The sequence below is a fragment of the Thamnophis elegans genome, chromosome Z, assembly GCF_009769535.1.
Source record: "Thamnophis elegans isolate rThaEle1 chromosome Z, rThaEle1.pri, whole genome shotgun sequence".
NCBI lineage: Eukaryota > Metazoa > Chordata > Lepidosauria > Squamata > Colubridae > Thamnophis > Thamnophis elegans.
In genome coordinates this window covers 126,248,890-126,261,034 of record NC_045558.1, presented here as the reverse complement: position 1 = coordinate 126,261,034, position 12,145 = coordinate 126,248,890, and the positions used below count along the sequence as shown (strand labels likewise).

Genomic DNA, 12,145 nt, shown 5'->3' with positions numbered 1-12,145 from the left:
ACATGGGAACAAGGTCAGCCAATGAATAGGCATAGCAAATAAGTCAGCCAATGGGAACTTAAACAGATATGAGTCTGTGCACAGAATTGAAGCAGAAACTTAAGAAAGCAGTCTGCTGCTCGGAGAAGTAAACTAGCAGTCTGTCTGGGCTTGTGTGCTGAAATGAAACTAACTGCTTGTGTTTGTCTGTAACTCTCCTGCCTTGTGTTTATTTATTTATTTATTTATTTATTAGACTTATATACCGCTTCATAGGGCTTTCAGCCCTCTCTAAGCGGTTTACAAGTTTTTTTTGCAAATTGAGTCAGCAACTTGCCCCCACAGTCCGGGTCCTCATTTCACCAACCTCGGAAGGATGGAAGGCTGAGTCGACCTTGAGCCGGTGAGATTTGAACCGCTGACCTGCAGATCACAGTCAGCTAAAGTGACTTGCAGTACTGCACCCTAACCACTGCGCCACCTCGGCTCTTCAAGTAAACTCTTCTGTTTACTTGGCAGAACCACCTGTTGTTATTGTCATCTTGACATTTTTGGACCCCCTTCTGCTATGATGCCCCTGGGGACCAACATGTGTTTTCTCCCCTCTCTTCCATTCATTCCTTTTATTCCTTTCTCCTGAAACACTGGATGAAACTCTTAGATTCGATGCAACCAGTACAACTGCTTCCACCCTCTTGAATGATAGAAATACACCCAGAGATGTAGTATATATGTGTTGCATAAAATTTATTCATATTGCATTTGCTACTGAGAAAAGTCAGGAGAAGAGCATCGTGGTGAAGTTGTCTATTCTAAGGGGAAATGTGGATAGGAAGGGAGAAGATCTGATCTTTCATTCTGAATGATTCAGTAAAATCAACAGGGTGTCAGTCAAATCTGAAAGTATTTCGTAGCTGATTCTAGTTGCATCCCAGCTGCTGTTTTTCCAGATGGCTCTACATCTGGCACTTACAGATGTAGGCATTCAACCGGTCACAGGACAAATCATTCCACTTTCTAAAATCTAAAACACCAAAGATAAGAGAGAAGTTACTTCTTAATTCCTTCAACAGCAGTCTGGAGAATATTGCCATTCTTTATATTGCATGGAAAATTTCCACTGGCTCCAATGGAATTTCCCATGAAAAGCAAAGCAAATGTTAACTTCTGGAGAATAAATGGAGAACTGAACACAGTTATTGAGTGGCCCTCCTGCTACTCTTCAAAAATGGATTGTCATTGTAAAGTTCATCACAGAAAAAGATCTAGGATTCAGGGAAGAGGAGATGAGGGGAGGGGAGGGAAAAGGAGAGCAGGGGAGGGGAACTTTTTCTAGACTTCTCCATTCTGCTGCTTTCCAGGTTTGCTTGACATCCACTCTCAGTATTCCGTTGATGTTGGAAGGTATACTCTGATGCATCTGGTGGGTACCAGTTTTGGAAATATTAAATTGTATCTGGAGAATAGTTATCCAGCTTTGCCCTCATGAAAAGCTAATTATGGAAAACTCCACGAAATATATGGGCTCCATTCCTCTGATTTATTGGATCACTTGAAGTTAAACAAACAAAACCTTGTTTTCCTGATGGCCCTAGCTTAAAAACATGGTTCATCAAAAACCACCAGGTAAGAAGTGTTGGCTTACTAGTATCAGATGTCAGCTCCACACAGTACTCCTCATATTTGTTATTTGGCTCGCCTGCATTCCACTTATCGTAACTGAAGGTAGACCCATCAGCCCATTGCCATTGCCTTTTCTGTTGACAAAAGACAGACTGTGAGCACATGTTAAGAAGTTAAGCAACCTTTTACAAACTATACAGATTAGCTGGAAGAGTTGAGGAGTGGGCAGTTCTTAGATACTGGCTGTGATTAACAAGTCCAAGAATTCTCCTCAATTGTCAAGTGACAAAATTTTGTAGCTCATATGCATTACTTTTAAAAAAAAATGCAAAACATCATATCATACTCAGTTTATGACAATGAGTGCAGTAGAAATTATATATACATATACGTATATAGTAGTAGAATATAAGATTCAGCTGTTTAAAATATGGACTGCACAACTGCATTTTGGGTAAAAAAAACCCAGGTTATTACATCCACTCTTCTCCCACCATAACAAATAGAAATGGAAGGCTGCCTCCAATGAACATTTATTATTGTACTGTCAAGATAAAGTGGTTCCTTCTTCAAAAAGAAAACACACAAAGTGTATGTATACATTTATGTGTGTAGGTATATATATACAGTACTTGCACATATGTATGTAAATGTGTTTGTTTAGCTATACTTTAAATGCATTTCTGGTGCATCTCTTTATTATTATTTTTCCAAGGTTTTTATTTTTAATATAAATTATACATTTTGTAGGAACAAAGAGTTTTCTGGGTCTTTTCTTTTACACCCTCTTAATTACCTAGTCCTTTTTACATCATAGTTTTGTTTTCACTTTCTCTTCCATTATTTTCCATCTTTATAGCTATTTTTTCTTAACACATAAACAATATCTTCAATTGCCCCTTCAAAGTTACACAAAATTTTCATTTCTCCATTGGTATATTTTGCTATAAACAGCATATACTCTCTAATTCAATTTAAGCATGGAGAACATTTCTTTCAATTTTTTCTATCATTAATATACTATCATTTCTTTATTTCTTAATTAGTTACATAACAATAACAATCTTACTACTATTCTCTTTAGTTTACTAATGAAACTCTTTTCCCCTTCCTCTTCCTCTTCCCCTTCTAACCATTTTCTCTTGGGCTCCCAAAATCCATTTTAATTCTTTTCCTTCTTCTCCCCCTTTCCCCTAATTTATTCTCCCCCCCCACTATTTTTGTAGTGATTGTATCTTTTCTTCAGAGTATTTACATTTATTTTTCTACCAACTTTCCCCAGAGTTTTCCCTGTTCTATTCCTTTCCTTATTATTTTGTGATTTCTTTTTTGGGAGATCTCCCCCTTTATCTACTTTTCCTGTGACTATAAATCCCAGTGAAATATTCTATCTGCATTTTATTTTCAATTCTTATTTTTTCCACCTTATCTTCCTGTATCTCATTTGTGTCCACTTTTACCCCCTCTTTTCCTATTATTTGTTCTGTATGTTCCCTTTAATTTCCTAGCTTTCCTTTTCCAAATAAAGTTTCACACACACTTTTCAACATCACAAATAATTCATCATACATCCAAATCTCCATTATGCAAGTTTGATTATTTTAACATATTTTAAAATTTTGGTGTTATACCACATTTAGTTGCAAATTTAGGATCTTCCAGATTTTGTGGCTCAATTTTAAAATTAAATTAATTTCTGGTGCATTTCTTAATTAATGGCCCCCCTCCGAGCTTTCTTTAGCTTAAGGGCGTTCCTACTCTACATCTTGCACTGACTACAGTGATACCAAGGAAGCTTCTAAATTATGACCAAATAGCAGTGCTAGGTATTTTATCTCTCTCTCTCTCACACACACACCCTTTTTTCTGGAAGGAAGGAGTCATTCTGACAATATAATAAGAAATATATAAAGAAACACACCTATACTTTAATAGTTAGAAACATAAAGTAAAAAATACATTTTTAAAATAAAGGCATAGGCTGATTATATATTTTTAATTTAGCTGTCTTGATCTCTCTCATAGATTACAATAGTACACTCCAAAAGCAATTTAAAAGTTATCTTTAATGCTATGTTATGTTATGCTATGCTATGCTATGTTATTTTATGCTATGCTATGCTATGCTATGTCATGTCATGTCATGCCATGTCATGTCATGACAGGATGTAATGTATTGTATTGATCTATATTCTACTAGATCATTGGTTTTCATACATATATAAATGTGTAAATAGATATACGGTATATTATACACTCATGTATACACCAATACATAGGGCTGACAGAATAAGTAATAAGGATTAATTTATTTGTATAAATAATAAGGAATGCATTTGCTAAATCAAAGAATTGATATCACTAAACAATTTTAGTAACTTATCACCTTTTCTAACAAGACAACTTAAAATCACTTAATCCCATATTTCATCCTGTATCTTTTAGCAAATAACAAATCTTCCTTACTCAATCTTAACACACTGACATTTTAAAAAATCTATTTTTAAACTTTATTAAAATATTATTTAAACAATGATTACACAAGATTTTTTATCACCTACATGATGTATAAAATGCCACATGAACCAGGAAGCCAGAAAGAACAAATGCTGAAATTTCTTCAGATTGTTCAGGCCTCAACTGTAGTTGGTTTAGCTTATGTTTAAATCCAGCTCTGACTGAATTTATGAGCATCAACAAAATATCCCAGGTTCATAGCCGTATTTTGCCCTCAGCAGTTGACTCATCAAGAATAACAGGAGTCTGTGCATAAAATTACTGAGTGAAGAAAGTAACATGTAGGCAGGATATTTCTTTTAAAAAAATGAAATGAAAAAAAGTCAGACTCACCTCATTTTCGTCACTGAGGCCTATCCAGACTGAGCTACCACTGTTCTGTTTGTTTTTGATGTATTGAGCCACTAACTTGGACTCTTGGTTGTTGAGAAGAGAGGCGAGATGACAACCCTTGTTGTAGCTCTGGCACTTAGTCTAGGAATGAAATGAAATAAAATTTTAAAAAGACCCCAGAAACACCACGGAGCACCATCCAGACATCATTAAGTGATTCCTATTTGTCTTTGATTTATACAGATACCACCTGGGATTCTTGTCAGTTGGAGGATAGAGGCGAGATGATATCTGGGGCCAAAACTCGTTCCCTCAAGCTAGAAACAGAGGCAGAACAAGAGCGTTCTGACCCAGTCTTTATTCACACTGGATAGACAAAACCAAAAATAATTAGTCACAAATGAAAGTCTTTCCCTCTTATTAAACAGGGCAAGAACAGTCTTTGTTCACATGAGAAATCAAGATAAAAAGTCCTTCAATGATTAAGCCAAGCAAAAACCATTCCTGTTCACACCGGCTGAGGCAAATGCACTAACTATTGTTTCCACCTCAACAACAGAGCAATTAGTCACGACAAACCTGCTTCTGGCCAAGGAATCCAACTTGATTGAGGTACACTGGGAAACAAATGGTTGTCTGTGACAACAGGCCACTTCCAAACCCCTACTATTTATTTCCCAGGCAGGAAGGGGCTGGCTAATGTCTACGACTTCTTTTCCCTCAGAGCCGGATTATTGCTTTCCTTTGTTCTCCTCTCCTCTTGTCAAGCCAACCTCCCTCAGCAACCAAGAAAGAAACCACTTAACTCCATTTTGCAGAATTAAGAGTACTTTTACTGGTTATGAAAAGATAGCAGCTAAGCAAAGCAAGATCTGAGGCAAAAGCACACAAAATCATACCTATCAATATGTGACCAAATCCCCTTTCCCTGGTAACCCTCATCCCACTGTCCAATCTGCAAATCCCTTAGGTGTCATGTGAGTTCCATCTTCAAAGAGCATCATCAGGTTGGTATGCATAGGGTGACCAGACGTCCCGCATTTGGAGGGACAGGCACGCTTTATCATAATTTTTCCCATGTCCTGGGCCGTTCCCAAAAGATACCGCTTTTTAATTTTGGCGCCTTCTTCGATCGCTTGCTCCCCCGCCCATCCACTGCCGCTCGCATGGGCGGGGTAGCGTAGTGAGTGAGCGGGCGGATGGGCGGGGGAGCCTGCTCGCCTTTCCAGCCCCACTTCCGGACAAGCCGTGGAAAAGTCTCCGCCGCTCTGAAAGAGCCACCTGTGTGTGTGGCCCTCAGCAGGGTCTGGAAGCGGTGCCTCTCTGCCAAAGCATCCCTTGCGCACTTCGGGGGCCGGCGGGCGAGGCGAGCGCAGCGGTCGGAGACTCCTCTGCGGGACCCCTTCCGGCTCCGTCCGCTTCCCAGCCTGTCCCGGCTCTCCTGACTCCCAGGGCCGCCGCTTCTCCGAACTCACCCAGAGTAAGTGACGGGCGGGGTAGCGTAGCGAGTGAGGGGGCGGATGGGGTGGCCACCACCGGCTGCACTGCAGCTGACTCGCCCCGGGTGGGCTGGGAGGCTTTGGGCATCCGGGGGGAAGAACCGCAAGCAGATGGTGGTGGGATCACTGCCTGGGAACTGCTAGAAGCCTTCCTGCCCAACACTTACACTCCCTGGACTTGTTTTGATGAGCGTGGGGCGACTGACGGTAATTTGCGCCGGCCGCGCTTGCTCAAACTATCGTCAGTCACCCCGTGTTATAATCTGGCCATCTTAGGCAGGTAGCTTCTGCCTCGGATCAGTAAAACTGCAACAGCAGCAACATCAAACAGCCTTCGCCACCATAAGTGCCAGGGGAGGGGGAGGGACAGCATTTATCGCCCACCTTCCTGCAGGAAAGAGCATATAGGATTCCTACCAATGCCACCCACCCCCCGGCGTTTTATCGCCCCAACTTCTTCCACTTCTTTTCGGTGCGGGGGTTGGCGAGCCTTGGAAGGAGGAGATCGCGTCGATCCAGGGACGGGCATCGTCGGCCTGCCGCTTTTCTTTGCCACGTTTTTGCAAGCCTCAGCTTTTAAGTCTGGAGATTCTCAGACGGCCCTGAGCTTTGTGTGGTACGTGCACCACTTTCGTGCACTTAAAAGAAAGCGGGGTTTCCTTCCCTGGTGTATGCCTGCCGCCGCTTTCCCCACCTCTGTAGGTTCATCGCGTGTGCGCTACAATGCTTTCCTTGAACGCACTTGCAAACGTGCACGACCCAGAGCTCCCTGAGCCTAGCTGCGTGGCACACACGTGCAGGCATTAAAGGAATCTGGTGGTTTTTTTTAGGCGCATGGAGCTCCACTTGGGATGACCCAGCTATGGAGGGGCAGCGGCAGCAGCAGCAGCAGTTAGCGTAGCAACCCTGCATTGCTCGTAATCTTGAGGCTCCACGTGAAAGGGCCGAACGCAGAGGCGAGGAGAAGGAGGAGGAAGGGAAGGAAAAAGGTGAGGGTGGAGAGAAGCAGGCAGAAGCAGCTGCAGCAGCAACAACCATGCTGCCCGGGGTGGGCGTGTTCGGCACCAGCCTGACCGCCTGGGTCATCATCCCGCTTCTAAAGGATGAGGGCTTCACGGTCAAGGCGCTCTGGGGCCTCACTCAGGAAGAGGCGGAAGAACTGGCCAAGGAGATGAGCGTCCCCTTCTATACCAGCCGGATAGATGAGGTCCTGCTGCACCAGGATGTGGATTTGGTCTGCATCAACCTGCCGCCTCCCCTCATCAGGCAAATCGCGGTGAAAACTCTGGGTGAGTCTCCACGGAGAGCTTGGCGGGCAACTGGCTGGACTTCTAAGAGGTTGGGGGGAGGAGGCGGTGGAAGAAGCGGCAGCTCCTTGAAATGGAAAAAGGCCTCCTTTCCCCCCCCCCAATGAGACGCCTTCCACAATAATAGGAGAGGAGAGCCAGCCTAGAGACAGCAATCACAAGGCAGAGCGTAGCTGAGAGAACGGGTGCAGGGGTTGGGAGAAGGCATGGGACGGGCTCCCTGCAGCGGCTGCTCGGATTTGCCATTTGAGAGAGAGAGAGGGAGGGAGGGAGGGAGGGAGGGGGAGAACACGAGTGTGTATATTCCCTCCTTCCTTCAGCCCAATACTCTCGCTGGCATTCTGGCCAGATGAGAGGGACTGCAGAGGGTCTAGGGCAGCATCTCTCCTGCCTCTTCACTTCTCCGTTCGGTCGTTGAAAGCGGGAGCCAAGCCGGGTCATTCCTTCCAAGAGGCAAGTTTCCCATCGAATGACTCGCTGCCCTAGACCCTCTGCAGTCCCTCTCGTCTGGCCAGAATGCCAGCGAGAGTGTTGGGCTGAAGGAAGGAGGGAATATACACACTCGTGTTCTCCCTCTCCCTCCCTCCCTCTCTCTCTCTCAAATGGCAAATCCGAGCAGCCGCTGCTGGGAGCCCATCCCATGCCTTCTCCCAACTCCTGCACCCGTTCTCTTAGCTACTTTCTGCCTTGTGATTGCTGTCTCTAGGCTGGCTCTCCTATTATCGTGGAAGGTGTCTCATTTTGGGGGGGGGGGGGAGGCCTTTCTCTATTCAACAGATCCAATATACAGAGTTTTATTTTTTGGCCCTAAAACTATTGTCACTGAGGATGACAAATTTCTTCATCATTGCTATTGGCCTCAAGTAGCAAATAATTAAACATGGTTTTTAGTGTACTTAGTTAGCCATCTGCTTTTTAACATTACATGGTATCAGTTTCAAGAATGCATGCATTCCTGAAAACTTGTAACAAACTTGTTGAAGGGCCTATGAAATATTTTCTAGTTTAATATAGAATAAGTATTCTTAATAAAAGAAAAAGTCATTTTTATTTAATCAATTGCATTCCTTTTTATAATGACATTAATTAACTAAACTGGAAATAAATCTATGTTTTGCTAGAGTTTTAAAATTAAAAAACCTTACATTTTGTTGCTATTATTTTAATCAGAGTTTTGCCAAGTGAAATTCTATAATGGTTCCTCATGTCTCTGTAATTTTCTAAATCTCATCCAGAAGTACCACAGAATCTGGCATTTTCAGCAGAATGATGCTGATGCTAATAAAACATCCTGATTTTTGGTGAAAGGATGGAAAGAGGAAGGAAGGAGGAAGAGAGATCTAAAGAGCAGAAAGACAGAAGGTAGATAGGCAAGAGGAAGGAAGGAAGGAGAAAGAATGGAAAGGGAGGAAGGCTAGAAGGAAGAAAGAGGGAGGGAGAGAAGGAAAGAAGGAAGGTGAAAGGAGGAAGGAAGGAAGGGGTACTTCCACTTTAAGGCTTGGGAATGAACGCAGGAGGAGTCTCTCCATAGGATCAGCTGCTCCTCTGATCATGGTCTATGAAAATGTTACTGCCTGCCTGATGCAAATTTAGACAGATGGTGCTTTGGGCTGCCCCTCAAATCCCCCCTTTACTCCTCCCCCTATAGAATTCAGCCCCCTGAGTTTTGCCTTTGAGGGGCATGTGTGGTTATGGAGGATGGCAGAGTCAGCTGGAGGTTGAGAGGGGATAGGGGGCTTTTGTCCGCCTGTGGAGTTCTCCCCATGGACAGGATGGGATGTTGGCATGAAAGGGATCCGGGCATAATCTCACCTGTTCCAAGTAAAGTTGCCTTTTGCAATTGGCTACCGGTAATCCTCGACTTATGACCAGGATTGATCCCCCAATTTCTGTTGCTAAGGGAGACGTTTGTTAAATGATTTTTGCCTCATTTAGCGACCTTTTATTGCCACGTTAAGTGAATCATGGTGGTTGTTAAGTCAGGAACATGGCTGTTTAGTGACCAAAGTTACAATGACATTGAAAAAAATGACTGATGATCATTTTTCACACTCAGCGACCATTTTCACACTTAGCAACTGTTGCAGCATCCTCATGGTCACGCGATCAAAATTTTGATGTTTGGCAACAGATTCATATTTTTGATGATTTCAGTGTCCTTGGGTCATATAATCACCTTTTGACAAAGTCAAATGGGGAAACCAGATTCACTTATGTTACTAACTTATCAGCTGCAGTTATTCACTTAAGAACTGTGGCCAGAAAGGTGGTATAATGGGCTTAGTGACCAAAGTTACAATGGCATTGAAAAAAGTGACTGATGACCATTTTTCACACTTAGCGACCATTTCACACTTAGTGACCATTGCAGCATTCTCATGGTCACGTGATCAAAATTTTGATGTTTGCCAATAGTTACAATTTATATTTGTAAATTGTTGAAATAAAAAAATATTACAATACTATTTTTGCGTTGTATGAAAATTTTTGTTGCTCTGTATAAAATCAAGCCCCCCCCCCCCCGGTCAAAGGTGTCCTTCTTTACCAATCTGAAAATCTGGTCACTTTAGGTATGCAGGACGGTTGGCCTTGGCCACCTCAATCACTATCACATGCGCAGTAGAAGGTGAGAACAAAATCCCCTTTTTACAACCTCTCCTGTACTTAAAACTTTCCTTCCCAAATACCAGCCCCCCCCATCTCCCCGTTTCAATGCAGCCGAAAGCAAATAGCGAAACAGAGACTGACACCTCTCTATGCATACATGCATGTGGGATGGGCCGCATCCTTTCCTCCCCCTCACTCAGCTCAGGCACCAAAGACAGCTGCCTCTCCGTCTGAGGGCGGACAGAAGGCTCCGGGTCTGCATCTTCCTCAGCTTCTGTTTCCTCATCAGAGCCTTCAAAGGCTTCGAAGGAGGCCCAGGCTCCCTCTCTACATCTGACTCTGCTGCTAACTCTGCTGTCAGCTGGCAGGCCACAACAAAGAGGATGGCATGCTAAGCTCATGAGTGGAATAGCTGCAGACTTTACACCTTCCACATCTCCAGTTGTGCAATTTTGGTTTCTCAAGAAACCTTTCATCACACCTGGACTGGTGAAAGGGGGTTCTTACCTCAGCTTCATGCCAACTCAATTCTTCATTAAAATATCCATAGCAGGTTCTCTGTTTCTTTAACCAGCCTGTGGAGCATGTCTCAGCCTTGACTGCATGGAGACAAAAGGGGAAAAATAGTAGGTAAATGGAATAGTTTTCAGATTTTCATGAATGGAATCTCTTCTGCTGGGAGTGATTGGAAGCAGCTTAGTTTCTCACCTTTGGTGAAGTCCGTGGATTTTAAAATGGAGCCAAAGACTCCAGGGACACAAAATATTTCCACTACCTCTTTTACCACCTTGAAAGTGGTCCAAGAACTATTTTCCAGGCCAATTTCAAGGTATTTGTGGGGACTTCAGGAATAGTAATCCTTTTATGAGAGCTCTTTCTGTCCAGAGGACCTCCTAGTTCTATTCTCAGCCTTAAAATACTGGAGGAAATTATGAAGTGGACTAGCTAATTGACTAACACTGGAAGGACTAAGGACACTTCATGCTATGGATTCTGTGCTGCCCCCGGCAATCAGAATGAAAAGTAGCATGAAAATCCTATATAGTCTACATAGTACATGTAAAAATTTCTGAAGACAGAACTGAAGTTATTTAATCTGCTATGTTTCCCATACCAAAATGTATTGGGGGACTCACCTCCCAAAAAATAATTGGTGATCAAAACTCCAAGGCAACAGAGGGTGATGTGCATGAAGAGTCCCATCTTCTGGTTATCCTTTAGGAGAGAACAGGTATGATTGAAGAATTTACAGAGTGGCATTCATATTATCTTGCTGAGAAAGCAAATTTTTGTATTACATAATTTAATTCTGATTCTGATCTCCCTGCAAAGTTTTCTGTTTCAGTTCCTAGAATGCAAGTCATGAAAAGCTCTATTGCTATTTCCAAAAACCATATCCTTATTGCAATGCCAGATCACTGTATAGTTAGCAGAGAGCATTTAACCCACACTTACCAAGAATGTCTTCAGCCTCTCACCTTGCACAGTTCTTCAACTGGGGAGGTTGAGTTGAAGGATGGTTGGACTGGTGGAATCACACTTTCCGAGCAACCATTATATAGTTCAGATAGACCTGGTACATCAGGATGGCCAAATTTCTTCAAGGATTTCCTGGTCCCCCTCCCGCTTCCTTTTCCTATAATTGAGAGAAAAGCAAAGTCAAAAGATAATTGATTAATATTTTCTTAATATTAACCAATTACTTATCAAAATACTGATAACAGGTTCTACATCCTAGTGGAAAGCAAACATCATCCCTTGTTAATCATAATCTCCTTGATTTATTTATTGTATTGATTTTAACTGTTGTGGTTTCTGGCTTATGTTATATCAAATATTGAGGAAGACAATTTTCTCCAGAAACACCAGGTTGTCGGGGTTCCAAGAAACATCCCCAACAAAAGAAGCCTCAAGGCTTTCCTCAAAGTTCCATTTTATTAGAGATGTCATTTTGGCATATCTTGGAAAACCCAAAAGAAAGTTCAAGTCCCTGCCCAGCCCCCCCATGTCCATCATAGGATCCTATCAGGCACCATCCAAAATAGGCGATGCCTCCCAGTCACCAGATGACCTTGCCTTTCGGAGAAAGTATGTTATTATGGCTATATATCACTCGCACTCTGTATAATTCCCCCTTCCTTATTCCCACAGTAGGATATGTGGGAGGCCTGAAGTTCCAAGGTAAAAGATGGCTTCCAGGTCTGACAGGCTTTTTCCTCCTCAGGAGAAAAACATATCCTGTAACGAGAGTAATGCAGGTTTAAGATTATTCAACTAACC

At 42.7% G+C, this 12,145-nt stretch overlaps 1 protein-coding gene across 1 annotated transcript; it reads right to left on the bottom strand.

Moving 5' to 3' along the window:
* Nucleotides 1-935: 935 nt before the first annotated feature.
* On the bottom strand, nt 936-11,068 carry LOC116521670 (C-type lectin BfL-2-like). The gene is made up of 5 exons (XM_032236326.1): nt 11,002-11,068; nt 10,373-10,464; nt 4,453-4,593; nt 1,625-1,736; nt 936-1,003 (listed from the first exon to the last, which is right to left on the bottom strand). The coding sequence occupies exons 1-5, from the start codon at nt 11,066-11,068 to the stop codon at nt 936-938; spliced, it is 480 nt and encodes a 159-aa protein (XP_032092217.1).
* Nucleotides 11,069-12,145: the final 1,077 nt, after the last annotated feature.

Excerpts from the sequence above, each read along its gene's own strand:
- LOC116521670 (XM_032236326.1), bottom strand. The coding sequence starts at position 11,068 with ATGGGACTCTTCATGCACATCACCCTCTGTTGCCTTGGAGTTTTGATC. Across the intron at positions 10,465-11,001 it reads CACCAATTATTTTTTGGGAG|TCAAGGCTGAGACATGCTCC; the intron begins GTGAGTCCCCCA and ends GTCTCCATGCAG. Across the intron at positions 1,004-1,624 it reads GGAGCTGACATCTGATACTA|ATTTTAGAAAGTGGAATGAT; the intron begins GTAAGCCAACAC and ends TTGGTGTTTTAG.